This window comes from Hippopotamus amphibius, chromosome 4 (genome assembly GCF_030028045.1).
Source record: "Hippopotamus amphibius kiboko isolate mHipAmp2 chromosome 4, mHipAmp2.hap2, whole genome shotgun sequence".
NCBI lineage: Eukaryota > Metazoa > Chordata > Mammalia > Artiodactyla > Hippopotamidae > Hippopotamus > Hippopotamus amphibius.
In genome coordinates this window covers 158882253-158909957 of record NC_080189.1, presented here as the reverse complement: position 1 = coordinate 158909957, position 27705 = coordinate 158882253, and the positions used below count along the sequence as shown (strand labels likewise).

The 27705-nt window shown below is 50.9% G+C and overlaps 1 protein-coding gene across 7 annotated transcripts in view; it reads right to left on the bottom strand.

Moving 5' to 3' along the window:
- PAPLN (papilin, proteoglycan like sulfated glycoprotein) overlaps positions 1-27705 on the bottom strand; it is a 44505-nt gene that overhangs the window by 7591 nt on the left and 9209 nt on the right. For 6 of the 7 annotated variants that reach the window (XR_009053100.1, XR_009053101.1, XM_057730730.1 and 3 more), the window contains exons 6-24: positions 26669-26799; positions 25708-25831; positions 25164-25244; positions 24899-25071; positions 24655-24778; positions 24044-24170; positions 23595-23660; positions 22916-23123; positions 22214-22396; positions 21846-21987; positions 6061-6141; positions 5640-5895; positions 4490-4610; positions 4082-4214; positions 2574-3051; positions 1646-1783; positions 1378-1502; positions 937-1090; positions 176-313 (exon numbers count right to left, since the gene is read on the bottom strand). Coding sequence is in view for 5 of the 7 variants with exons in the window: in XM_057730730.1 (XP_057586713.1) it covers positions 176-313; positions 937-1090; positions 1378-1502; positions 1646-1783; positions 2574-3051; positions 4082-4214; positions 4490-4610; positions 5640-5895; positions 6061-6141; positions 21846-21987; positions 22214-22396; positions 22916-23123; positions 23595-23660; positions 24044-24170; positions 24655-24778; positions 24899-25071; positions 25164-25244; positions 25708-25831; positions 26669-26799 (2983 nt within the window). In the remaining 2 variants the exon portion in view is untranslated. The remainder of the gene's footprint in view (positions 1-175; positions 314-936; positions 1091-1377; positions 1503-1645; positions 1784-2573; positions 3052-4081; positions 4215-4489; positions 4611-5639; positions 5896-6060; positions 6142-21845; positions 21988-22213; positions 22397-22915; positions 23124-23594; positions 23661-24043; positions 24171-24654; positions 24779-24898; positions 25072-25163; positions 25245-25707; positions 25832-26668; positions 26800-27705) is intronic. The other variant, XM_057730726.1, reaches the window with a different exon arrangement.

Sequence of the window (27705 nt, the reverse complement as noted above, 5' to 3'; positions counted from 1 at the left end):
CCCAAACGAGGTCTGCCCAAGGAGCCCCACACCCAGCAGCCCCACCTCTTAAGAGGCCCCGGGGTCCTGCTCAGGACTGACCAGGGGTGACACCTGCAGCTCCCTCCCCCAGGGGGCTGCAGGCGGGGCGGGGCTGGAGGCAGGACAGGAGGGAGGGGAGAGGAGCTGAACGAACCTGGGAGAAGAGAGGGGCTGCCCGTCTCTCTGCCACTCTATCGTTGGGGGTGGGAAGCCCTCGGTAGGACAGGTCAGCCGGATCCGCTGGCCCGGATGGGCGTCCACCACCCCAGGCTGGTTCCGTTCCGGACGCAGCCTGCAGAGCGAGCATCCGCAGCCATGAGGGGGTCCTTGCCACTGCCTCCCCCACTCCCACCCATGCCTGCGGGTGGACCTCTGCACAGCCTCAAGGGCCCCTCCTCCCTCTCCAGCCAGATGCAGCTCCCCAACATCACCCCTCTGCTCTGGGTGGGACACATCAATAATTATCTGGGACCAAGTCTAAAAGCCACCTCCTCCCACCCAGAATCTCCAACGGCCTCCTGCCTGCCCTGCGTGTTTGTCACTAGGTCCTTGACTTGGGCCCCTCCAGCCCTCTGCACCCCCTCTGTAAACTGTCCTCCTTCAAGGCCATCCCAGGCTCTCGAGTTCCTGGTGTGCTCCCCTCCCTCAGCTCCTGAGGCCTGGGCCAGGCACCGGCTCCCTTCCCCACCGCTTGGGGTGGCAGGCAGGGCTCCCCTTCCTCCCCCAGAGGCCGAGCTCAGGGAGCCATGCTTCCCTAGCCCTCACCTCACAGAGCCCTGAGCAGGGGCCAGCAAGCCTGGTCACAGCACACGCTGGCCTGGGGACCATCCACCTTCCCCTCGTCTCACCGGGACCTCCCCAGCCCCGGCCCTCAGTGAAGCAGGCGGAGAGCAGGACAGCACTGCGCACTGTTACCTGGTCACGGGCCGTGGGTGCGAGGAGGAGACGGCCCCCCGGTCCCCAGCATCTCCCCCTTGACCGGGATCCCGAGGACGGTGGCCCTGGGCTGGGTCCCTGGTCTGAGGGAAGTGCCTCGGTTCAGCCTCAGAAAGCACAGCCACGTCACCCCCTGTCATGGGGCCAGGAGAAGCAAGGGAAGGGGTGAGCTGCGGGGAGAAGTGGGGGGGTGGAAGGGTAGGCCATGAGGCCGGCGGGGGACCAATAGAGAAACGAGGGCCACAAGGGGCAAGACATCTGCCCCAGCCCAGCTGGAGCGTGTGGTCCCTGCCACCAGGATGCCTTGGCCCAAGGAAGCACTAGCCCTCCAGTGTGGGGGCACCCCAGCCCAGGCCCTCCCGGCCAGTACCCCCACCGGGGCCGATGAGAACCCACCGGGGGTGGGGTGGGGACAGAGACCTGTGATGCGAAGCTGGATCTTCTGAGAGGCGCGGTCTGGCCTGGTGCTGCCACAGCTGTAGGTGCCAGCATCCTCTGTCCGCAGGGGGCTGATGACCAGGGAGCCATCAGGCTGCAGCTGGTGCCTGAGTGAAGGCAGGGGGCTTGGGCTCTGGGCTCCTGAGGCAGCAGTGAGCCTGGCTCCCACCAGAGGGGGCCGTCGCCCCGCGCTCACCCTCCCATCCCCGGAGATCGCAGGGGCTGGGCAGGGGGAGCAGGCTGCACGCACCTGTCCGAGGAGATGGGCCGCCCGTCTTTCTGCCACCCGGTGTGGGGGTCCAGGGAGCTGTCATCTGGACAGAAGAGCCGCACCAACTGCCCCAGGGCCGCCTGTACCAGGGAGGGCTCCGAGCCCGCCAGGGTAATCCTGGAAAGGTGGGAGGGAGGGTCTCATGAGCGCCAGGACCTGGGGCTATGGCTTCCTCAGTACCTCCCACACAGAAAGCTTGGTGCCCATCCCATCATGGGCACCTGTGGGGCCAGAGGGGCCCATGGGAAGCCACGCTCCAGAAGCCCGTGGACTCAGGAATCCGCCCTCCCCAGCCACCCCGCCAAATATCCCCAGGCGTTGCTACCTCAACCTGTTCCTACAAGAGCACAGAAGAGGCACAGAGCCCAGGGATGGAGAGGCTGGGAGACAAGCAACACCAGGTTCACGTGGGGGACTAAACACATGCCGGAGCCTCTTGGAATTCAAAGTTTTGTTTCATTTGTTTTTAATCTTCCCAAATCTCATTAACATGACACGGTCACAAGAGTAACAACAGATGAGACCCACACTAGACCTATGACATCCTATCACCATTTTACAGGTCAAGAAACTGAGGCTTCGAGAGGTTGGATGACTTGCCAAAGGTCACAGAGCTCATAAGCTTTTCCAACTAGACAGGCCCAGGGCTATCCCGGCAAGATATGCTGGAGAGTCCAGGCACCAGCCACCGACTGACTGCCCGACCCTGAGTGAGTCTCATGTTTCCGAAGCCTGAGCTCCCCCATCTGCAGAATGAGGGTAGCAAGGCCCCCCGGGCTGGGCTGTTTGGAAGATTCCATTTTGCGGATGGAGGGAGGCCCAGCTGACCTCAGAGTTTCAGCTCCTAAAGCCTCAGCCCCTGGCCTGGGTCCCGATCCCCATCCTACCTGGGGAAGGTGGGCCTCACCTGTAGGAGACGCTGTGGGAAGGTGGCGCGGGTTGTCCTGCGGCTCCGCCCAGTCCAGGGGCTCTGGGCCCAAGCTCCTGGCCCTGGGCCCCTTCTCCAAAGGCCTGTCTGTGGTCCACAGCCCCCGGGCCAGGCTCTCGGTCTCGCCACCAGAGGCCACCGGAAGGCAAGGGCTTTCTCTGAACCACAGGCCCCGTCCCGTGCCGGCTGGCTTCCTGCTGGCCCCCAGGACCACTGCCGCCACCATCGCTATGGGGGCTCTGGCCAGAGGCCCCGGGCTGGGGTCGGCGGGGCCCGTGTTGTGGACCCCGGCAGCTGCTCACACACTCCTCCTCCGAGGCAAAGTTATTGGCGTTGCCATGGCAGCCGCCGTACCAGAAGCGGTTACACTGGCCCACAGAGGCGATGAAGTACCAGCGGGCGGCCCAGTCCGTGCAGGAGCCGTGGGCGCTGGGCAGCAGGCACCGCACGGGGTATGCTGCGGGGGCAGGGAGGATGCAGGTCACCGGGACCCAGTCACAAAGCTGCACACGCCACCCAGGACTTAAGAGCGAGGCCCCTCCCAGCATACAGAGCGCGTCTACACCCCTGCCCGGGCCCCTGCCCTGCCCTGGGGACAGTCTGTTCACTGCCCAGACCTACCCTGGGCTGGGACCCCAGCAGCCTCCAGAATCAGCCTGTCCACCTCCCCCCCCAGAACCAGCGGCCTCCAGAGGGTCAGCGCCGTGAGCTCCCTGGACGGGCTCCCTTGGGCTCCTCCCCACCTGACCTGGGCCCCTAAGGCGCACACAGGGCAACCCCAGGGCTAAACCTTGCCATGCTTAGCTCACGATGAGACCCAGCCCTGAAGCCCTAAAGGGCTGCAAAGATGCCCAGGGAGGGGCCTGCCCTTGTCCCCAGAGCCCCTCACCAGCTCTGAACCCCCTCGAGCCCCCAGCCTGCGCAGGGTCATCGCCCCCCGCCCGGCACAGCCTGCTCCCTCTCTGCATTCACACGTGACCACGGCTGGCCCCTGATTAAAGCCCATGCAGGTGCCCAGCCTCTGCAGACTCAGCACACAGCCCACCTGGCTTCCGACCTCCCCGTGCTGGTCCCTGGCGGCTCCGCCCATGCACCCTGGGCCCCCGCCCCCCAGCCCTCCCTCCAGGACTCATCCCAGGCAGCGGGGGGACACCCCATCCATCCCAACCCCGGCCACCCTGCCTCGGGAGGGGGCTGAGCCCCAGGGGCAGCACAGGCCTTTCTTCTCCGTGGAATCGCCGCCGCCAACTCCCCCCAACTCCCCCCAACTCCCACAAGCAGCCAGGCGGCCGCAAGTGCAAACTACTGGACGTGAAGATAATCTGTCTCCGTTCTCTGACCTGCACCCAGTAGGTGACCAGTAAGTGTTTGTGGAAGAAATGAGCAAGAACCAAGGCAGCAGGACGGTCTCAGGCTGTGGGTGAGGCGGCAAGCACAGTGGACGAGAGCCTGCCCACCGGGACGGACAGGAAGGGACGTCCACTCACCGTAGCCGGGCTGACCCACACAGCCTTCCCCCAGAGGGCCCGCGGCAGACGCCACGTTGTCATAGCAACAGCCGAACTGGGAGCCCCGGCACTCACTGGGCTCATTCTGCTGGATCTTGGTGGGAACTCTAGGCTGCCGTGGGGAGGATGGCAGGAAGAGAGAGGGACAGAACTGTGAACGCATGCAGCATAACCCCAGCCCCGGGGGCAGGTCCGAGGCCAGGAGAATGTCGGGTGAACCCCCCAGCTCCCGCCCAGGCCTGTTGCTGAAGCCCTGCGCCCTCGAGAGGCCAGCAGGCTTCCGGGACCTTCTTTCTCCAAGGCCAAAGCTGCAGAGAGCCTGGGCCACAGTGGCACTGAGCAGGCTCGGGCGCTGGACTCCTGCCCCGCATGGGACCAGACACTTACTGTGGAAGCCACCGCTCTCGACCCTGGCCTGCTCCCGGTGTTGTCACGTCTGTAAGAGCTCGCACAGCCAGCCTGTTGGGGCCCCTCGGCCACAGACACTCCGTCAGGACAGCACCCGAACCTAGACAGACATCACACAGCCCTCTCCTCAGCACCCAGCCCTGACCCCACCCTACCAGGGACCCTGAGCTTCCCGCATCCCAGCATCCAGGCTCTCAGGCCCCCTGAGCCGGGGGCTGACCAGGTGGAGGTCTGTGTGGGAGGCGGGGTGTCCCTGCATGCAGGGCACACCATTTTGTGAACCCCTGTCTCTGCCACATCCACTGACCACTCAGGGGCTCCCAGGGAGCGCAACAGGAAAACAATAAGCAGAGCTGAACCCCTAATAATCCACAGATCTTCAACTCACACATCTCACCCCAAAACCGAGGAGGGGGAGTTTGACTTGAATCTGCCCAAAGACCAGGTTCCCAGGGAGTTTTTACAAAATGGCAGCAGTTGGGAGATGGGGCAGAAGAGGGTGTCAAAGGAGCCCACCACTTATTTCACCTCTACCAACCAGGAGCTGGGAAGGAAGGTGAAAGAAGGAACGTATCAAAGCACCTTCTATGTGCCAGGCATCACGTGGTTTGTTTCATCAGTAACAGATTACTGACAGTAACCCCAGTCAGTGGCTGTCATTGTTCCCAATTCTCAGCAGAGAGAGCCAAGATCAGAGAGGTTAAGTAACTTGCCCCAAGCCACCCAGCACGCAGCTGGTAAGTGGCTAAGCTTAGAATCACCCCCAGGCTGCTGGCCCCAGAATCTTGACCCTTAGCACCCCAGCCCGAGGGAGTGGGAGCCTGGTTTGGATTGGAGAGCTAGAATCATACCCCAATTTGCCTTCCCAGAGCCTCAGGCTACATCTCAACAGGCTGACTTCTGCAGAGAAAACAGGCATTTTTACCCACACCTGGCACATTTAGGGAGCTCAGTGAGAAGAAGCCAACTCCTCAATTTTGCACGATCAGGGCAGCTCAGAGACAACACCTCTGAAACTCTGCTAACCCACCCCACCCCTCTCTGAGCAGAGACACTTCCTTGCCATTGGATATACCCTCTGAACACATACCTTCCCTCTTCGACCTGGGAAGGAGGAAGAGGCACCCACCTGCTTTGCTGACACGAGGCCCCAGGGCACCCTTGCCACTGCGGCCCAAGAGATGCAGTGTGGCCATCAGGGCAGCACCCGTGGGGGCTGTGTCGGCAGTCACGAGGCCCCGAGCCAGGCTGCAGGGGCTGCCGGTGTGAGGAGTGCTGCAGGGATGGGGCTGGGCCCGGGGCTGGCAGCTGCAGGCCCTGGTCAGCTCCGGGGTTACCCCGAGCTGAGGGTTGCTCCTGGGGTGTCCACCGCTGGCCTCTGAAATCTAGAAAGAAGAGAAAGCAAATGACACATGATGTCTCTGCCTGGCTCCTCACCGTCCATCTGAGTCCACATCAGACCCACCTCTCCCCAACCCCCACAAACCACGTGCCCCCATCAACCTCCATCTCAAGGGCCCAGGACTGGGGGCTTCCACCAAGCTTCTCACCTGAGGCAGGGGCCTCCCGTGGGCCCAAAGACATCCAGAGGTCCCTGGGGCTGGTGTGCACGTCCTGTATGCTGGGGACTTCTGCAGGGAGCCAGGGCAGTCAGGGTGCAGAGGGAAGGCCACCCCCACCAACATTTGCTCCCACCCCACTGCTCAGGCAGGACCTGGGGAACCCAGGGCAGCAGAAGTAAAAAGGAGCAGACTTGTGTTTTTGTAAATGCCCTTCCCAGGTTTCAAAAGTCTCTAATCACATAAAAAATGCTCATGTTATATGTTCAGCAAAAAGAAAAGCCACATATAAAGTTAGCATTTATGTTTGATCCCAACGACATAAAACAAAAAATGACATACAAAAAATTTTAATTGGATTGTTGAAAAGATAAATAATCCAATTTTAAAATGGGTAAAGAACTTGAACATACACTTCTCCAAAGAAGACACACAGATGGCCGACAAGCACATCGAAAGATGTTCTACATCATCAGTCATTAGGAAACGCAAATCAGAGCCACAAGGAGACACCACTTCGCACGCACTAGGATGGCTCTAATCAAAAAGACTGAAATAACAAGTGTCGGCGAGAATATGGACAAATTGGAAACCCCGTGCACTGTGGGTGGGAATGTAAAATGGTGCATTCACGGTGGAAACAGCCTGGCAGTTCCTCAAAAAGTTAAACCGAGTTACCATATAGCTCAGCAATCCCACTTATAAATGTATACCCAAGGGAATTGAATATATACACCCACACAGAAACCCCTACCTGAATGTTCATAACAGCATTATTCATTATACCCAAAAGGTGGAAACAACCCAAATATCCATCAACAGACACATGGATAAACAAACTTGGGACATCCATATAACTGAATGTGATTTAGCCATAAAAAGGAATGAAGTGCCGATGTATGCCACAACTTGGATGAACCTCAAGAACATTCTGCTAAGTGAAAAAAGCCAGATGCAAAAGGTCTGCTCTTCCTTTTATCTGATATATCTTGAACTGGCAAATCCATAGAGACAGAGAGCAGATCAGGTTACCCGGGAAGGGGATTAGGGTTTCTGGGGAGTGATTACTTGATGGGTAGAGGGTACTTTTATGGAGTGATGAAAAATTTTGAAACTAGAGTTGGCGGTTGTGCAACATTGTGAACACAACAAATAAAAGCACATTGTACACTTTATTTCTTTTTTAAATTTATTTATTTATTTATTGGCTGCATTGGGTCTTCATTGCTGCACATGAACTTTCTCTAGTTGTGGCGAGCGAGCGGGGCTACTCTTCATTGTTGTGCATAGGCTCTTCATTGCCGTGGCTTCTCTTGCTGTCGAGCACAGGCTCTAGGCACATGAGCTTCAGTAGTTGCGGCACATAGGCTCAAGAGTTGTGGCTTATGGGCCCTAGAGCACAGGCTCAATAGTTGTGACACATGGGCTTAGTTGCTCTGAGGCATGTGCGATCTTCCCGGCCCAGGGCTCAAACCTGTGTGCCCTGCATTGGCCTGTGGATTCTTAACCACTGCGCCACCTAGGAAGTCCCACATTGTACACTTTAAAGTGTTAAATTGTGTGTTACTGAATTTCACATCAATAAAGAAATTCCATATTAAAAACCATTGGATTAACAGATGAAGGGATAGAGCGTAGATGATGAAAAAGCAACTACGACAAAATATTAATTGTAGAACTTGATGGGGGGCACATGGCTCCTCACCAAAAAGCTCTTCAACTTTCCCGTGTGATTAAAACTTCTCATCATCTCTTGTCCAGCCTGGTAAATTTGCTAAAAATCACAAACTGTACCATCTGAATGGCTGAATTTTATGGTGTATGATATTTTACCACCTCAATAAAGTTCTTAAAAAGATTTTTCATCACAAAATTTTAGAGAAAAAATTCAAAAGGTCAGGTAGATAAAATTAGGACAACAGGAATTTTTAAAAATGATGCCCGAGGCATATATCCAAACAGAACTCTAATCCAAAAAGATACATGCACCCCTATGTTCTTAGCAGTACTATTCACAATAGCCAAGACATGGAAACCACCTAAATGTCCACTGACAGATGAATAGATGGAGAAAATGTGGTATATATATACAAGGGAATACTACTCAGCCATAAAAAAGAATAAAATAATGCCGTTTGCAGCAACATGCATGCCACTGGAGATTATTATACTAAGTCAGAAAGAGAAAGACAAATACCATATGATATCACTTTTATGTGGAATCTAAAATATGACATAAATGACACACTACTATATATAAAATAGATCACTAATAAGAACCTACTGTTATAGCACAGAGAACTCTATTCAATACTCTGTAATGACCTATATGGGAAAAGAATCTAGAAAAGAGTGGAAATATGTACATGTATAACTGATCCACTTTGCTGTACAGCAGAAACTAACACAACATTGTAAAGCAACTATACTCCAATAAAAATTAATTTAAAAAAATAAAAAATAAAATAAAATAAGGCACAAATGAACCTATCTATGAAACAGAAAGAGACTCACAGACATAGAGAACAGACTTGTGGTTGCCAAGGGGAAGGGGGTTAGGAGAGGGATGGAGTGGGAGTTTGGGGTTAACAGATGTAAGCTATTATATATATAATGGATAAAAAACAAGGTCCTACTGTATAGCACAAGGAACTATATTCAGTATCCTATGATAAACCATAATGGAAAATATTAATATATATGTATAACTGAATCACTGCTGTACAGCAGAAATTAACACAACATTGTAAATCAACGATATGTAAATAAAAAATAAAAAGACTTTGGTTTCTAAAAAACAAAAAATGATGCCCAAGGGACTTCCCTGGTGGTCCAATAGTAAAGAATCTGCCTTCCAATGCAGGGGACACGGGTTCGATCTCTGGTCGGGGAACTAAGATACTACATGCCGTGGGGCAACTAAGCCCACGTGCCACAAACTACAGAGTCCACACACTCTGGAGCCTGCATAACACAACTAGAGAGAAACCTGCATGCCACAACAAAGATCCCACATGCCGCAACTAAGATCCAATGCAGCCAAAAATAAAATAAATAAATTTTAAAAAATGATGCCCAAAAGAATACTAGCATGACACCCCCAAAATGCTCAGTGACTATGAAACAGACTCACAGACACAGAGAACAGACTTGTGGTTGGGAGGGGGAGGTGGAGGGGCTTGGGGGAGGGATGGATTTACAGTTTGGGGTTAGCAGATGCAAACTATACACACAATGGATAAACAAGGTCCTACTATAGAGCACAGGGAGCCATATTCAATATCCTGTGATAAACCATAATGGAAAAGAATATGAAAAAGAATGTATATATATATGTATAACTGAGTCACTTTGCTGTACAGTAGAAACACAACATTGTAAATCAACTATACCTGAATAAATTTAAAAGACAAAAAAAAAAACCCCAAAATGCTCACAGTGAAAGTTTTTGCTTTCTGTGTGGTCTGTGGGGCAGGAGTCCCTTCCTTCTATTTGTGTCTTTCAAATTTTCCACAATAAACATTTTATGGGGAGAAAAAGATGGCGGCGAAGTAGAGAGACGTGGAGTGCATCCCTCTCCACAGATGCATTGGGAATGCACGGAAGGACACAGTCATTCCCACAGAGAACCAGCTGAACACCAGCAGACGGCCTCGGACACCGGAAAGGGCTGCGGAGAACCTGACATAGCCGGTAGGGAGGCATCTACGAGGGCTCAAAGAGGGTGAAGCGGCGGAGCTGTGGCAGACGGGAGGGAGTGAGAAACATACGGAGGGTCCGCAGCGCAGCTCAGCGTTCCCGGACCGAGACATCGATCCGCGGCTGAACGTAGGGTCCAGGAGCGGGAGCGTGGGAACCGGAGAGCTGGTTCAGGGGGAGAAACATTGTTGCCGGTAGGGTGACGGACCGAGAGGACAGGAGGGAGGAGGTCCGCGGAGAGGAGTGCCGATCCCTGAGAGCTGCCCGGCCATGATGGCGGCTGCAGGCTGCAGGCTCCCGGGCGGGGGGGAGGAGCCGTGCGCATAGCCTCTCTCTCTCTTTCCACGCCTCTGCAACAGGCAGCAGAGAGACGCCCTGCGGGGCCACATAAGGCGCTCAGGGATAACAAGCACCCTCAGGCGCTCGGGCGGGGCTAGATTAAAACTCCTTGCAACGCCAGCAGCAGGGAGGCTGCCGAGAGAAAAAAAAAAAAAACCAGCATCAAAAAGAAAAAACCCCGAGAGAGGCCCAACTCTAAGACTTTCTGTGTACGCCTGAGCCACCAGCGCCCTCTGCAACAGGCACCTCCAAGCCTGACTGAAGCAACAGTGCGCCACTGCTCACTCCCTCCCAGGAGAAGGAGCCACTATTGCACCCTCTCCCTCCCCACACACCGAGGCTTACAGACGAACAATAAAGGAACCTCTGCTGGTCACAGAATAACGCAAAAAAAAAAAAACCCAAGACAAGGAAAAGGACACTTACAACTGAGACGCTAAGGAAACAGAAATAGTAGTATCAATACCTATTGAACTGGTCCATTCGGGGATCAGTTCTGGATTTTTTTTTTTTTTCCTTTCTCTTTTTTTTTTTTTTTTTTGATTTATTAAATACGATCTTAGCCCTAAGGGATCTACAAGTTTTACAACATAATTTTATAAGGATATTTTTTACTCTTTTTTTTTTTTTTTTTTTTTTGCCTTTTAAAATACTTCTATATCTAGCTAAGTTTTTGGTAGTACGGACAAAATATCTTTCATACTTTCCTTTCATCCCTTTCTTTTATACACTTCTATTCCTTTCTTTTTCTTTGCATATTTCCAACTACATTACGCTCTTCTGTCCCCCTTTCTTCCAGCCATTTTAAGTGTATTTTATCTTAACATACTTATAAGCAACACTATCGGTCTGCTCAGACTCCTTGCTCTATTCTCCAGATGATGCACTGCCTTGGTATTAATATTAGGCTTTTGTCTTTATCTTAGTTCTTAGTACAGTTGTCTAATTACATTCTGAGAATCTCCATTCTCTCTGGTGGTACTCCAGCTCATTTCTATATTTGAACCTAGCTTACAAAATCTCCCTGGATTGATGTTTGTATGTGTAGGGTGTTATTTGTTGTTTGTTTGCTTTTGCTTTTGTCTCTGATTTGTTCTGTTTCAGTTGTCAATTTCTGCTGGGTTTCTCTCTGAATATCTGATAGCACACTGGGGTTCTGTCAGGTCTTTCTAGAGCCTTATGTCCTAACGGATTCAATAATTGTGTGTCTTATACATGTATGTGTTTCCTAGACTGAATATTCATCTAATCCAATACTTGGACATTAGTCTGAGGCTTGGACAGTCTTCTATAAACACCTCTATCACCAGGACAAGCAACCCCAAAAGCTTGGACAACCATGAGGAAACAAAGAAACACCATGCAGGCAAAGGAGCAGGAAAAAAACCCACAAGACCAAATAAATGAGGAGGAAATAGGAAAAATGCCTGAAAAAGAATTTAGAGTAATGATAGTAAAAATGATACAAAATCTCAATAACAAATTAGAGAAAGTACAAGAAACAGTTCATAAGAACTCAGAAAAACAAACAGCAATGGATAACAAAATAACTGAAATTAAAAATACTCTAGATGCTCTAACCAGCAGAATGACTGAGGCAGAAGAACGAATAAGTGAGTTGGAAGATAGAATGGAAGAAATAAACGCCACAGAGCAGGAAAAAGATAAAAAAATAAAAAGACTAGAAGACAGCCTCAGAGACCTCAGTGATAACCTTAAACGTACCAACATTCGAATTATAGGCATCCCAGAAGAAGAAGAAAACAAGAAAGGGTCTGTGAAAATATTTGAAGAGGTTCTAGTGGAAAACTTCCCCAACATGGGAAAGGAAATAATGAACCAAGTCCAAGAAGCACAGAGAGTCCCATACAGAATAAACCCAAGGAGAAATACACCAAGACACATATTAATCAAACTAACGACAATTAAACACAAAGAAAAAATATTAAAAGCAGCAAGAGAAAAGCAACAAACAACATATAAGGGAAAACCCATCAGGATAACAGCTGACCTTTCCACAGAAACTCTGCAGGCCAGAAGGGAATGGCAGGATATACTGAAAGTCCTGAAAGAGAGAAACCTACAGCCAAGAATACTTTACCCAGCAAGAATCTCATTCAGATTTGAGGGAGAAATCAAAAGCTTTCCAGACAAGCAAAAGTTAAGAGAATTCAGCACCACCAAACCAGCCTTACAACAAGTGCTAAAGGAACTTCTCTAAGTAGGAAACACAAGAAAAGGAAAACACCTACAAATACAAACCCAAAACAATTAAGAAAATGGTCATTGGAACACACATGTCAATAATCACTTTAAATGTAAATGGATTAAATGCTCCAACCAAAAGACACAGACTGGCTGAATGGATACAAAAACAAGACCCTTCTATATGCTGCCTACAAGAAACCCACTTCAGACCAAGGGATACATATAGACTGAAAGTGAAGGGATGGAAAAAGATATTCCATGCAAATGGAAGTCAAAAGAAAGCTGGAGTAGCAATACTCATATCAGACAAATTAGACTTGAAAGTAAAGACTATTAAAAGAGACAAGGAAGGGCACTACATAATGATCAAGGGATCCATCCAAGAAGAACATATCACAATGGTAAATATCTATGCCCCCAATATAGGAGCACCTCAATACATAAGGCAAATGCTAACAGCTATAAAAGGGGACATCGACAGTAACACAATTATAGTGGGAGACTTGAACACCCCACTTACATCAATGGACAGATCATCCAAACAGAAAATAAATAAAGACACACAAGCTTTAAATGACACATTAGACCATCTCGACTTCATTGATATTTATAGGACATTCCATCCAAAAACGACAGACTACACTTTCTTCTCAAGTGCACACGGAACATTTTCCAGGATAGATCACATCTTGGGTCACAAATCAAACCTCAGCAAATTCAAGAAAATTGAAATCATATCAAGCATCTTCTCAGACCACAACGCCATGAGACTAGATATCAATTACAGGAAAAAAACTGCAAAAAATACAAACACATGGAGGCTAAACAATTCACTATTAAACAACCAAGGAATCACTACAGAAATCAAAGAGGAAATCAAAAAGTATCTAGAAACAAATGACAACGAAAACACAACAACCCAAAACCTATGGGACGCAGCAAAAGCAGTTCTAAGAGGGAAGTTTATAGCAATACAGTCCTACCTTAAGAAACAAGAAAATGATCGAATAGACAACCTAACCTTACACCTCAAACAACTAGAGAAAGAAGAACAAAGAAACCCCAAAGTGAGCAGAAGGAAAGAAATCGTAAAGATCAGAGCAGAAATAAATGAAAAAGAAAGGAAAGAAACCATAAGAAAAATAAATAAAACTAAAAGCTGGTTCTTTGAGAAGATTAACAAAATTGATAAACCATTAGCCAGACTCATCAAGAAAAAAAGGGAGAAGATGCAAATCAACAGAATTAGAAATGAAAAAGGAGAAGTCACAACGGACACCTCAGAAATACAAAACATCATGAGAGACTACTACAAGCAACTATATGCCAATCAATTGGATACCCTGGAAGAAATGGATACATTCTTAGAAAAATACAATCTTCCAAGACTGAACCAGGAAGAAATAGAAACCATGAACAGACCAATCACAAGTACAGAAATTGAGGCAGTGATTAAAAATCTCCCAACACACAAAAGCCCAGGACCAGATGGATTCACAGGCGAATTCTATCAAACATTTCGAGAAGAGTTAACACCTATCCTTCTCAAACTCTTCCAAAATATTGCAGAAGGCGGAGCACTCCCAAACTCATTCTATGAGGCTACCATCACCCTGATACCAAAACCAGGCAAAGATGTCACAAAAAAAGAAAACTACAGACCAATATCACTGATGAATATAGATGCAAAAATCCTCAACAAAATACTAGCTAACAGACTGCAACAGCACATTAAAAAAATCATACACCACGATCAAGTGGGGTTTATCCCTGGGATGCAAGGATTCTTCAATATACGCAAATCAATCAACGTGATACATCATATCAACAAATTGAAGGATAAAAACCATATGATCATTTCAATAGATGCAGAAAAAGCTTTTGACAAAGTGCAACATCCATTTATAATAAAAGCTCTCCAGAAAATGGGCATAGAAGGAAATTACCTCAACATCATAAAAGCCATATATGACAAACCAAAAGCCAACATTGTTCTCAATGGAGAAAAACTGGAAGAATTCCCTCTAAGAACAGGAACAAGACAAGGGTGTCCACTCTCACCACTGTTATTCAACATAGTTTTGGAAGTGTTAGCCACAGCAATCAGAGAAGAAAAAGAAATTAAAGGAATCCAAATTGGAAAAGAAGAAGTAAAATTATCACTCTTTGCAGATGACATGATACTATATATAGAAAACCCTAAAGACTCTACCAGAAAACTGCTAGCACTCATTGATGAGTTTAGTAAAGTAGCAGGATACAAAATTAATGCACAGAAATCTCTTGCATTCCTATACACTAACAACGGAAGAGCAGAAAGAGAAATTAAGGAAACTCTCCCATTCACCATTGCAACCAAAAGAATAAAATACCTAGGAATAAACCTGCCTAAGGAGGCAAAAGATCTGTATGCAGAAAACTTTAAGACATTGATGAAAGAAATCAAAGATGACATAAACAGATGGAGGGATATACCATGTTCCTGGATTGGAAGAATCAACATCGTGAAAATGACTGTACTACCCAAAGCAATTTACAGATTTAATGCAATCCCGATCAGATTACCAATGGCATTTTTCACAGAACTAGAGCAAGAAATCTTACGATTTGTATGGAAACGCAAAAGACCCCGAATAGCCAAAGCAATCTTGAGAAGGAAAAATGGAGTTGGTGGAATCAGGCTTCCTGACTTCAAACTATACTACAAGGCCATAGTGATCAAGACAGTATGGTACTGGCACAAAAATAGAAAGGAAGATCAATGGAACAGAATAGAGAACTCAGAAGTAAGCCCAAACACATATGGGCACCTTATCTTTGACAAAGGAGGCACGAGTATACAATGGAAAAAAGACAGCCTCTTCAATAAGTGGTGCTGGGAAAATTGGACAGCAACATGTAAAAGAATGAAATTAGAACACTTCCTAACACCATACACAAAAATAAACTCCAAATGGATTAAAGACCTACATATAAGGCCAGACACTATCAAACTCCTAGAGGAAAACATAGGCAGAACACTCTTTGACATACATCAAAGCAACATCCTTTTTGACCCACCTCCTAGAATCATGGAAATAAAATCAAGAATAAACGAATGGGACCTCATGAAACTTAAAAGCTTTTGCACAGCAAAAGAAACCATAAACAAGACTAAAAGGCAACCCTCAGAATGGGAAAACATAATTGCCTATGAAACAACAGACAAAGGATTAACCTCCAAAATATACAAGCAGCTCATGCAGCTTCATACCAAAAAAACAAATAACCCAATCCACAAATGGGCAGAAGACCTAAATAGACATTTCTCCAAAGAAGACATACAGATGGCCAACAAACACATGAAAAGATGCTCAACATCACTCATCATCAGAGAAATGCAAGTCAAAGCCACAATGAGGTATCACCTCACACCAATCAGAATGGCCATCATCACAAAGTCTGGAAACAACAAATGTTGGAGAGGGTGTGGAGAAAAGGGAACTCTCCTGCACTGTTGGTGGGACTGTAAGTTGGTACAGCCACTATGGAAAACAATTTGGAGGTTCCTTAAAAAACTACAAATAGAACTACCATATGATCCAGTCATCCCACTCCTGGGCATATACCCAAAGAAAACCATAATCCCAAAAGAAACTTGTACCATAATGTTTATTGCAGCACTATTTACAATAGCCAGGACATGGAAGCAACCTAAATGCCCATCAACAAATGAATGGATACAGAAGATGTGGCATATATATACAATGGAATATTACTCAGCTATAAAAAGGGATGAGATGGAGCTATATGTAATGAGGTGGATAGAACTACAATCTGTCATACAGAGTGAAGTAAGTCAGAAAGAGAAAGACAAATATTGTATGCTAACTCACATATACGGAATCTAAAAATGGTACTGATGAACTCAGTGACAAGAACAGGGAAGCAGATACAGGGAATGGACTGGAGAACTCGAGGTATGGGAGGGGGCGGGGGGTGAAGGGGAAACTGAGAAGAAGCGGGAGAGTAGTACAGACATATATATACTACCAACTGTAAAATAGTCAGTGGGAAGTTGTTGTATAACAAAGGGAGTCCAACTCGAAGATGGAAGATGCCTTAGAGGACTGGGGCAGGGAGGGTGGGGGGGAATCGAGGGGGGGGCGTCAAGGAAGGGAGGGAATATGGGGATATGTGTATAAAAACAGTTGATTGAACCTGGTGTACCCCCCAAAAAAAAAAAATAAAATAATAAAAAAAAAAAAAAAAAAAAAAACACATTTTATTACTTGGACTTCCCTGGTGGCGCAGAGGTTAAGAATCCACCTGCCAATGCAGGGGACATAGGTTCGAGCCCTGGGCCGGGAAGATCCCCCATGCCTCGGAGCAACTAAGCCTGTGCACTACAACTACTGAGCCTGCGCTCTAGAGCTGGGAGCCACAACTATTAAGCTCATGTGCTGCAACTACTGAAGCCCTTGAGCCTAGAGCCCATGCTCCACAACAAGAGAAGCCACCGTAATGAGAAGCCCGCGCACCGCAATGAAGAGTAGCCCCCACTCTCCACAACTAGAGAGAGCCCACACGCAGCAACGAAGACCCAATGCAGCCAACAAATTAATTAATTAGCATTCATTTTTAAAAAATAAACACAGTACATAGTGGAACAAAGTTATAAAATATAAAATACGTGAAAATTCCATTCCCATATGGACTACATCTTGCCAGTCTCCAGGGAAGATTAAAAAAATAATAATTTAGGGTCAGAAGACTCCAGTAGACATGTGGTAAAAATCTTTGTTTTATTTTATTGCCTATCCCACCTGGGCTAAAACCTCAGACAGGCTGATTCAAATTCTCTCCCCTGCCTGGTCTCCTCCCCACATTTGGCCCTGCATCAGCAGTCGCCAGCCAGCCTGGGAATTCCTGCTGTCCCTCCACTGCCTGAGAGGCACCTTTCTGCCAAGCCCGCTCTGCCTCTGGCTTCCCTTCCTGTGACTCTTCTCTGCCATCTTTTCAGGCTTAACTTGAAGTCTGAGGCCCCTTTCCACAACCACGGGGGATCAGATTCTGCCAGCCCCTCCGTTCCTACCACTCCCACTTCCCAGCTCTCTCCACTTCAGCCTGACACTCAGGCAGGTGCCAACTCTGTCCCAAACATCTTTCATGGTGTCACTTCTAGCTCCAAAACTTTCAAAGGCTCCCCTGGGCCTATTAGACAAATTTATTCAGTAGCCAGAGGCCCGAGGATCTCAGCATCGCCCCAGCACTAAGAGCACCTGCCCTGAACAGACGTGTCCCCACCCCCACATCCTGGGCCGAGGGCCGGTCCTGGGCCCCTGCTGGTCTCACAGTTACTGAGCACTTGAAATGTGGCCAGAGTGACTGAAAAACTGAATTTTAAACTTCACTAAATTAGAATTAAATTTAAACAGCAACACTTGATTCATTTATTGGACAACGCTTCAGCATGTCTGGAACAACTTGGGGATGTAAATCTGCTTTTTCAACTGTACCTTTCATGGCATCTAAATTGAGATCGACTATGCTGGTGAAATTTTAGCATCTGAACTGAGATGTTCCATAAGTGTAAACTATACATTGGACTTTGAAAGTTTCATTTTCTAAAATAATATTGTGAAAAAAAAGAATGTAAAATATCCTACAATTTTTATATCAATTCCACGCTAAAATATTTTATTGGGTTAAATAAAACATATTATTAAATATAAGTTCACTTGTTTCTTTTTAAAATGAGGTTCTTAGAAAATTTTAAATGATGTGGGGCTTGCCATCTATTTCTATTGGCAAGCTCTGCTTTAGAGTCTAGAAAGAGGAGGAAGCAGAGTTGTCTGGTGTGTCCACTCAGAAGCCTACCCCCCAGGATCAGTCCCTCCCATCAGGAAGCACCCACAAGCCTCCTAGATAGCTCCCTCCACAAGAGGGCAGACAGCAGTATCAAGCAGTATCAGCAGTATTTCGTCTTGTGGAACTGAAAACCACAGCCACAGAAAGAAAGAGAAAATGAAAAAGCAGAGGACTTTGTACCAGATGAAGGAACAGGATAAAACCCCAGAAAAACAACTAAGTGAAGAGGAGATAGGCACCCTTACAGAAAAAGAATTCAGAATAATGATGGTGAAGATGATCCAGGACTTTGAAAAAAGACTGGATGCAAAGATCGAAACATTTACCAAAGACCTAGAAAAAGTAAAGAGCAAACAAGCAGAGATATGCAATGCAATAACGGAAATGAAAAATACACTAGAAGGAACCAATAGCAGATTAACTGAGGCAGAAGGGTGAATAAGTGACCTGGAAGACAGAATGGTGGTAATCACTGATGGGGAAAAGAATAAAGAAAAAGGAATGAAAAGAACTGAAGACAGCCTAAGAGACCTCTGGGACAATGTTAAACGCACCAACATTCGCATTATAGGCGTCCCAGAAGGAGAAGAGAGAGAGAAAGGACCCAAGAAAATATTGGAGGAGATTCTAGTTGAAAACTTCCCTAACATGGGAAAAGAAATAGCTACCCAAGTCCAGGAAGCGCAGAGAGTCCCAGGCAGGAGAAATCCAAGGAGAAACACACCAAGACATATATTACTCAAGTTGACAAAAATTAAAGACAGAGAAACATTATTAAAAGCAACAAGGGAAAAACAACAAATAACATACAAGGGAACTCCCATAAGGGTAACAGCTGATTTCTCAGCAGGAACTCTTCAAGCCAGAAGGGAGTGGCATCATATATTTCAAGTGATGAAAGGGAAGAACCTACAACCAAGAATACTCTACCCAGCAAGGATCTCATTCAGATTCAAGGGAGAAATCAAAAGCTTTACAGACAAGCAACAGCTAAGAGAATTCAGCACCACCAAACCAGCCCTACAACAAATGCTAAAGGAACTTCTCTAAGCGGGAAACATAAGAGAAGAAAAGGACCTACAGAAACAAAAACAAAACAATTAAGAAAATGGTAATAGGAACATACATATCGATAATGACCTGGAATGTAAATGGACTAAATGCACCAACCAAAAGACACAGACTGGCTGAATGGATACAAAAACAAGACCCATATATATGCTGTCTACAAGAGACCCACATCAGACCTAGGCACACATACAGACTGAAAGTGAGGGGATGGAAAAAGATATTCCACGCAAATGGAAATCAAAAGAAAGCTGGAGTAGCAATACTCATATCAGATAAAATAGACTTTAAAATAAAAAATGTTACAAGAGACAAGAAAGGACATTACATAAAGATCAAGGGATCCATCCAAGAAGAGATAACAATTACAAATATATATGCACCCAATATAGGAACACCTCAATACATACGGCAAATGCTAACAACTATGAAAGAGGAAATGCAAGGCAGAAATAGAGACACGTGTGTAGAGAACAAACACATGGACACCAAGTGGGGAAAGCAGGGAGGGTTGGGGGGGGATGAATTGGGAGATTGGGATACCAGACTGTACACTCTAAATATATGCTGTTTATTGTCTGTTAACTGTATCTCAATAAAAGTTCTTTAAAAAAAATAAAAAAATGAAACAACAACAACAACAAAAAAAGAAGCGTACCCCCCAGGGGGCCGCCTCTCTGGACCCTCAGCCCCTCCTCCCGGGCATTCACCAGTAAGCAGTGCAGCACTAGTTGCGGTACCCAAAACAGCAGGAACCACCTAAATTCTAAATTCTCACCCACCATAGACGTCTGTGGAGCCCCTAGAAATCCCAAGACGTGAATGTTCACACACCAAATGTCATTAGGGGGAAATATACACGGGGCAGATACAGGGGCTTCCCAGGTGGCGCAGTGGTTGAGAATCCACCTGCCAATGCAGGTGACACGGGTTCAAGCCCTGGTCCAGGAAGATCCCATATCCTGCAGAGCAACTAAGCCTGTGCGCCACAACTACTGAGCCTGTGCTCTAGAGCCCTCGAGCCACAGCTATTGAGCCTATGTGCCACAGCTACTGAAGCCTGCATGCCTAGAGCCTGTGCTCCGCAACAAGAGAAGTCACTGCAATGAGAAGCCTACGCACCACAACGAAGAGTAGCCCCCGCTCACGACAACTAGAGAAAGCCCACACACAGCAACAGAGACTCAACACAGCAAACAATTTTTTTTAATTAAAGAAAAAAAGAAAAAGCAGATACAAAAATCACACATGTGTTGCAAGGAAATACACTAAAGATCTATCCCAATAACGATGGGATCAAGGGCAATTGAAGTTTCTCTCTATAGATAGCTTTTCTAATTTCTCCAAATTTTCCACAATGAACACACATTATTTTTATAATTATGAAAATAGCAATGAAGGTTATTTATTTACTTATTTTTTTACAACTCAGCCTGACCTGAAGTTCTCTTTCTGTTTCCTCCCTTTCTACCTATGCAGATGCCTCTCTGGGGCAGGCTCAGGGCCGCCTCTTCCACGAAGGCGTCCAGGGCCCTGGGACACCGAGTGGCTCCAGGGAGCTGGACTTGTAAGAGCCCGAAGATCCTCCTGGCTGTGCACCCCAAGGGCCAGGCCCAGGCGCCCCAGGAGCCCTGCCCAGGTTCCCACAGGGCCTCACCACCACTGCTACCCACCCTTTGCTGATGGAGTACTGTGTTCAGGCTCTGTGCCAAGAGATCACCACAAGTCTAGAAAGTCAGTCTTATCAACCCCACTGTACAGATGGGCAAACCGAGGATCAGAGAGGAGAGGCACTTGCTCAGGGCCACACAGCTGGTCAGCAATGGAGTGGAGATTTGAACCCAGGTTAGCTGTTGACGCCAAACCACCGGTTCTTAGCCACCTTGCCACGTGCCTCCACTGGAATCCTACCACTGCCCCATCACAGGCACAGCAGAGCCAAACACACCTCCCTGCGGTATCAGAAGGCCAACCGCCCCCCCACACACACACCCAGATCAGCCCCAACCCACACCTTCCCTCAGTAATACTTCCGCACACCGAGTACGTTGCTGGCCTCTGTGCCCTGCATCCTGAAGCTCCTCGTGACCGGGACACCTTCTTGCCCAGTGGGAGGGGGTGAGGGGAGGTGGGAAGACAGAGGCAGGGGCAGTGTCCGAGGACCATCTTTCCCGGACCGCCTTCTCCTCTGTACTCACCCGGTCACTCAGCAAGCATCTACTGAGTACCCACCGCGTGCGAGCTAAGTTCCGCGGGGTTATAAACAGAGCGAAGGAAGGGGAGCTGGCCCTCAAGAAGCTTATCGCTCACAGGCCTACCAAGCCACGTACAGCCCCTGCAGCACCAGGACACCAACCTGAGAGTGACAGCAGTTACCGTGAGCTGTGGGGTTGCGGGAAGGGGTGCCACCTCTGAGGGGGGAGACGGGGCTGCCTGGTGAGGTTGCCTAGAGCTGGACTTTGCGGGTGGCAAAGGCTTCCCACAGAGACGTGAGAGGGGAGCATTCCAGGGGGCCGACAGCACAGGCAAAGGCCCAGCGGCGGGAAGTGTTGGCCAGATGGATAGCAGGGAAAGAGGCTGGGCCAGGCTCCACCCGCCCCTCCTGCCCTTACCTGGAGGCAGGTGGCAGGGCTGCGTGTTACAGGGCTCCACCTCCGCAGGCTTGGGTGGCTGCAGGCTCCCGCAGCGGCTGGGCGGCCCAGCGGCGCAGACCACCTGGCGCCTCCGAGCGCCCGAGCTGCAGCTCTTGGAGCACTGGGGTCCCCCGGGGCGGGGGTGGGAGGACAGAACACGCCCGCATAGGGAGAGAGACCCTGAGACTGGGCGGGGGGTACCCCTAAGGCAGGGGGAAGGCGGATGGAGGAAGGTGCCTGGTACCGCATGTGAGACCCGAGGACGGGCACACGTGCAGCCCCCTGGGAGAGACCCAAGGGACCGGGACCGGGCAGTGGGTACGGGGGTGAGGGCGGTCAGTACTCACCAGACCCCAGGCGCCTACGTGCCAGGCCTGCTCATTAAGGGGAGGACATTCGCCACGCACACAGGGCTCGGCGAGCAGGGGACGGTCCTCCGAGGAACACGCCGCGGCACGGAGCAGAGAGCCCTCGTCACCCCGGCAGGTGACGCGTCGCTTCCGGACCCCGGCGCCACAGCTGACGGAGCACTGTAAGGACCGGGCGGTCAGCACGAGCCGGTCCTCCCCCGGCACAGAGGGCAGACGGCACCCGACGGCCCCATGTCCAATTCCCAGGCCCAGAGAGGCTGAGCCATCCTCCTGAGGTCGCACAGCCTGAACCCTGGCCGCAGACACCAGGCTGAGCGGCGTTTCCCACGTTCCTTCATTTGCAACTGCAACACATGTAGGTGTATGAAGCAGGGACCAGCAGCCCCAGCTTCCCCGTGGCCCCCAAACAGCGTGCCCAGCTTCTTCTTTCCCACCACGAAAGCCTTTCCCACCCTGCCTGGGACCCTCGAGAAGGAGGGAGAACACGGGAGCAGGAGTCCAAGCCCGTGCTCCTCGTCCCAGCCTTGGCCACAGCTTCCAAGACCACCCGGCAGGTCCCTTACTCCCAGGATCTGTTTGCCCAGCGGAGGACAAGCCTCCCAGCCCTGCCCTGCTGCTGCCCGGGGCCCAAGACCCAGCTCCTGATTTCCGCTCCTCCCAGGCAGCGCCGGGCCTCACCTCGCCCCAGGGCTCTGCACTCCAGGCTGCGCAGCGCTGCAGGTTGCAGGCCTGCGTGGTAGGGGGCTTCTCAGGCAGGGCGGCACACTCAGCGTCCTCGGCAGCCTCCTGGACACCGGCCCCGTCGGATGCGACGCAGTAGACGGTGCGGGACTGGGAGCCACCCCCACAGGAGGCCGAGCAGGGCGTCCAGGGCCCTGTCTTCCAGCTGGCAGGGAGCAGGAGTGAGGTGAGGCTGGGCCTGCATCAGGGGCCAAGGTGCAGGCCCGAAGGGGCACAGGAGTGGGGGGGGGGCCCCACCAGGCCCATCCTCTGAGCATCAGGACATGCAGGTGAGGGGCACCCTGCTCAGCCCTGCCCACCACTGCGCACCGGCCCCTGTAAACACGCGGCCTGCCTGCCTCCCTCTCGGCGTGCCTGTCCTCACCTGCATCCCCCTCTCCTTCTCGCCAGGTCACCCATCACCCCCAGCCAGACTCCACTCCCTCCAAGGGGCCATGCTCACCCACGTGGGGAGTGGCCCTACCTGGCCCTGGGGCCCAAGGACCTGGAAGAAAGGGCCACCCCCACCGCACATGCAAAGCCAAGCCCACCACCATCCCAAGAAACCAGCTGCCACCAAGGCCACGGGGTGGAAGGACTGCACGGCTCTGCAGGGAGCCTGTGGCCTGAGGATTACCTGTTCCTGCACACACGCTGGGCCCCAGCAAGGTGCCACGCCCTGGGCCGGTGCAGGTAAGAGATCCTTTGTGCACAAACAAAGGCATTGCCGAGGCCCTCAGGCCCCTTGGCCCGAGCCCTGGCCCACTCGTTGGCATCTGCCAAGTCCCCTGCCAGCTCAGACAAACGAGGCCTCAGGTACTCGCCCCCCCAGCCCTCCTGCCACCAGCCTGGACATCCTGGGCACAGTGTGGGCTCACGGGGGTGGAGCGAATAGCCCGGGGTCTCACACTCAGGACCCCCGCTGTCTTCCCCACTGCGAGCTGCCTCCTGCAACTCCGGCCACAGCTGGGAGGAGCCCCTCAACCTCTTTCTCTGGTCAACACCCAAAGCAGCTGAGGGACCCTGCTCCCTTCCCACCAAAGAGCTTGGGTCCCGCATGGGCGAAGGGGGCTGGCAGGGCCTCACAGCTTGGTGTGTGGGCAGGGCTGAGGGCTGCAGGGACGGCGGTCAGCTGGGCGCGGCTGGTGCTGGCACAGGTGCTCGGGGTAGACCTCATTGTCGGCGGTGCAGAACACCGGGCGGGTCTGCTGACCTGCAGAGGCCCGGCCACAGCAGGCAGCCAGTCAGTCCAGATTCGCCACACGCATTCTCTGGCCCAGGGCCCCCTTCTGGACACATCCCAAGTGTCACCTTGATTAAGCCTCAAGTGACCCCCTGCAGGACGCTGCCGTCACCATCCTCAATTTACGGATGAGGAAACTGAGGCTCAGAGAGTTTCAGCTGTGGGTGACGGAGCCCCACTCTGACACCTGGTCACTGGCTCCAGGCCCAGCCTCCGCTGCCAGTGGAATACCACCTCCTATGAGACTCCACTGCCTCGGGGAAGCCCTCGGTTCTCTTAGCTTAGGTGGGGGCCCTTCATCGAGTCCCCTGACCCCTGGGTTTCCCTAAGGTGACCCCCACGACATGCAGATGTCTCATCTACTTGTCCACCTCCCACCCACGGCTGGAGCACCTGGAGGACAGAGCCAGGCCCCCCACACACCTGCGTCCCCTCCCCTGGGCCCTGCCCTCACCTCCGCCACACTCGACGCTGCAGTCGCCCCAGGAGCCGTGGCCCCAGCTGAAGCCGGGCCGGGGGACGCTCAGGGGCAGGTGGTACTCGAAGCGCACACCGGGGTTGGGCTCCTGGCTGATGAGCTGTGCAGGAGGGTCCCCACTGAGGCCTGGCGCCAGGGGTCCTCCCCCCGCTCGCCCTGCAGCCCTCCTACCGGCACCTCGGGGGTCAGGTGCCCCTACTTTCCCGCCAGCCCGACTCACCTCGATGACCAGGGGCTCCGAGGTGGGGCCGCGGGCGTGGAGCCGCTCGGGCGCCCGGTCCCCTTCAGCTCCCCGCTCGTAGTGCAGGATGGTGCTGGCCACTGGCAGGGCCCGGGCGCCCGCGATGGTCCAGTGCCCGTTGAGGTAGTATTCACCACGGATGCTCTTCACCGCTGTGCAGGGTGAGCTCCCGCGTCAGCTGCCAGGGCAGGACCCGCCTCCCTGCCCCAGCCCCACCCCCACCCGCAGCCCAAACTGTCCTCACCCAGGAAGTTCCTGCTGGCAGCCGCCTCCTCGATGCGGATGCTGGTGGCCCCCACGGGAACTATGAGGATCTGGTTGTAGCCTGAGGGGGGACAGATACTCTGGGACCACCCACCCACAGGGAGGAGCTGGCCCCGAGGATGCTAAGTGCCTGGCAGCACAGGTGGAGTCAGGGAACGGCAAGCTTGGGAAAGAGTGTTCTTGAAGAGGAAACAGCTTTACAAACACCAGAGGGCCGGGCAGGCTCCAGCACCCAAACTGACTGGGCGGGGAGGGGACACATGGGGACGACAGGGGAAGAGACGAGGGGGCATCCAGGTGGCCACTGGGTAAGTGGGCAGGGATCCTGGCATGAGCTCACAGGCTCCTGGGCACGGGTTTGGCCTCCCCCTGGAGGCGTGACCTCAGGCCTCTCACGACTTGAGTGCCAGATCAGAGCCTCTCAGCCTCAGGAGAGTGACTCGGACAGCGAGGGAGACACGCCAGGAAGGGGCAGGCTACAGACCCTTGCCTCAACAGTCTGCGGACCCCGGGGCGAGCCCCACCTCTGCTGAGGTCATTGGCATCAAAGACGCCTGTGACAGGGTAGCAGGTCGTGCCGTCACCCCCACACTGCAGGCACTTGTCCTCCTGCTTCGACGAGTCCAGGTTGTGGTCACAGCCAACAACCTGCCAGGCGGAGATGGGTGACGGGAGAGACCAGAGTGAGTCACGGTCACATCAGGACTGGAACCCTGGCCACCCAGTCAGGTCCAGGAGGTGCAGTAACCATGCACTAGCCGTGGGGGCTGAGGAAAACTTGACTCTGGCCTGTGGCTGACAATCCACCTCTCCTGCCTGCTTGTCACCTGTGTCCCCTCCTCTGGCAACAGCATCTCATTTTCCTTTGGAAGCCACCTCTCTCCCACAGAGTCTGCATACAGTTCCCCAGCAGTGGCTTTGGGCCAATCAGCAGGTTGTATGCCTTGCTCAAAGTGTCCAGGGGTGAGCCCCAGGCCACGGCAAACCAGAGGCCACCCCAGGTCTCTGGGACTCCTGGGAATAGGGTGCCCTGTCCCAGGGAGTTGCCAGGCTGGGACAACGGAAGCCTGGGGCTGCTGGGTCATCTTCACACCTCACCAGAAGAACGTGCCTGCCCCTAAGCTGACCCACAGGAGAGGAAGGCCAAGAGGTAAAGAGTGAGATGTTTCCTGTAGCATCATTCAGGCACCTGTGGCCAGCCAGCGCCTCCCTCAATGGTTTTTTTTTTTTTTTTTTCTTTCTCTTAAGTCAGTTTTAGTTGGGTTTCCATAACTTGCCACCCAGAGGGCTCCTCCAACTGTGGGCTAGAGTTTTCAAAGGGCAAAGGTAAGAGCTCTCAGGGCACCTGTGATGCAAGGCACCTTAAAAGCTAGTCTTAAGAAGACATCAAGGTCATCAGAGCCACTGGCCTGCTGGTGCAGGGCAGGGGGACGTCCCGCAAAAAGCCCCACGCCTGCTGGTGGGGGCGGGGCGGTTGCAACTCACCCGGCAGCTGCCATCCACACAGATGTCCCGTTTGCCAGGCTCACAAGGTGTTCCGTCTATGACGGCCTCCCTGTGCTTGTAGTAGAAGCTCTCCCCCTTGGGAATGCAGTTCAGTTCACATTTGTTTGGGGCTGCGGCGTATAAGAGGGGAGAGTTGAGGGGCGTGTGCGCGCACGCGCACACACACACACACACACACACACACACACACACACACACACACACACACACACACACACACACACACACACACACACACAGCTGGGAAAGGAAGTCCTACAGCATCCCACCCCCAGTATCTCAGAATCCCTCTCCCATCCCAGGGAGAAGGGATGTTCTCCGTGAAACTGCTGCAATCTCTGGGAATGGAGGGGAAGAACAATCCCAGAATAAGGAAAAAGCTAGACACTTGAAGAGTTCTGTCTCAGCATTGTTATTCATAATAGCCCAAGTGTTAACAATTAGCTCTTCTTAAGTATTATCTATCACTAGATTATGCTAACTGTGCTATTAAAAACTATGATTATGAAGGTTAGTAATGTGGGCAGATGCTTATAACAGAGTGCAAAGTGATACTATGTAATAATCACAAATATGTAAATGGAGAGAGAGAGAACATAATGTGAAAAGGGCTAGAATGACATGTTAGCAGTGATCCTATGAAAGAGATGGGGTTATGGTCATCTTTTTGTTTCAATTTTTATATTTATCTAAATATTAATACACATTGTTTAAACAGCCCAGAAGTGCTAATAGGATTGTAATCACCCCCACTACAAAGAAGACATCCCTCCACAGCCCTTTTTAAACTTTCCTTTGTGTTCTAATTTTTCTATAACATATACATTTAAATTATTTTCTACACACCCTCACCTTAGGATCCAAGAGGAGCAATGAATGCAAACTACCCCACTGGGGCCGCCCCCTCTAGCCAAGACCCCCACCCCCCACCACACACAGGATATGAGTGTCCACTAATTTGGAATCCAGAGGGCCATAGGGTTTCCAGGAGCCATCTACAGTGAGCAGGGAAACTA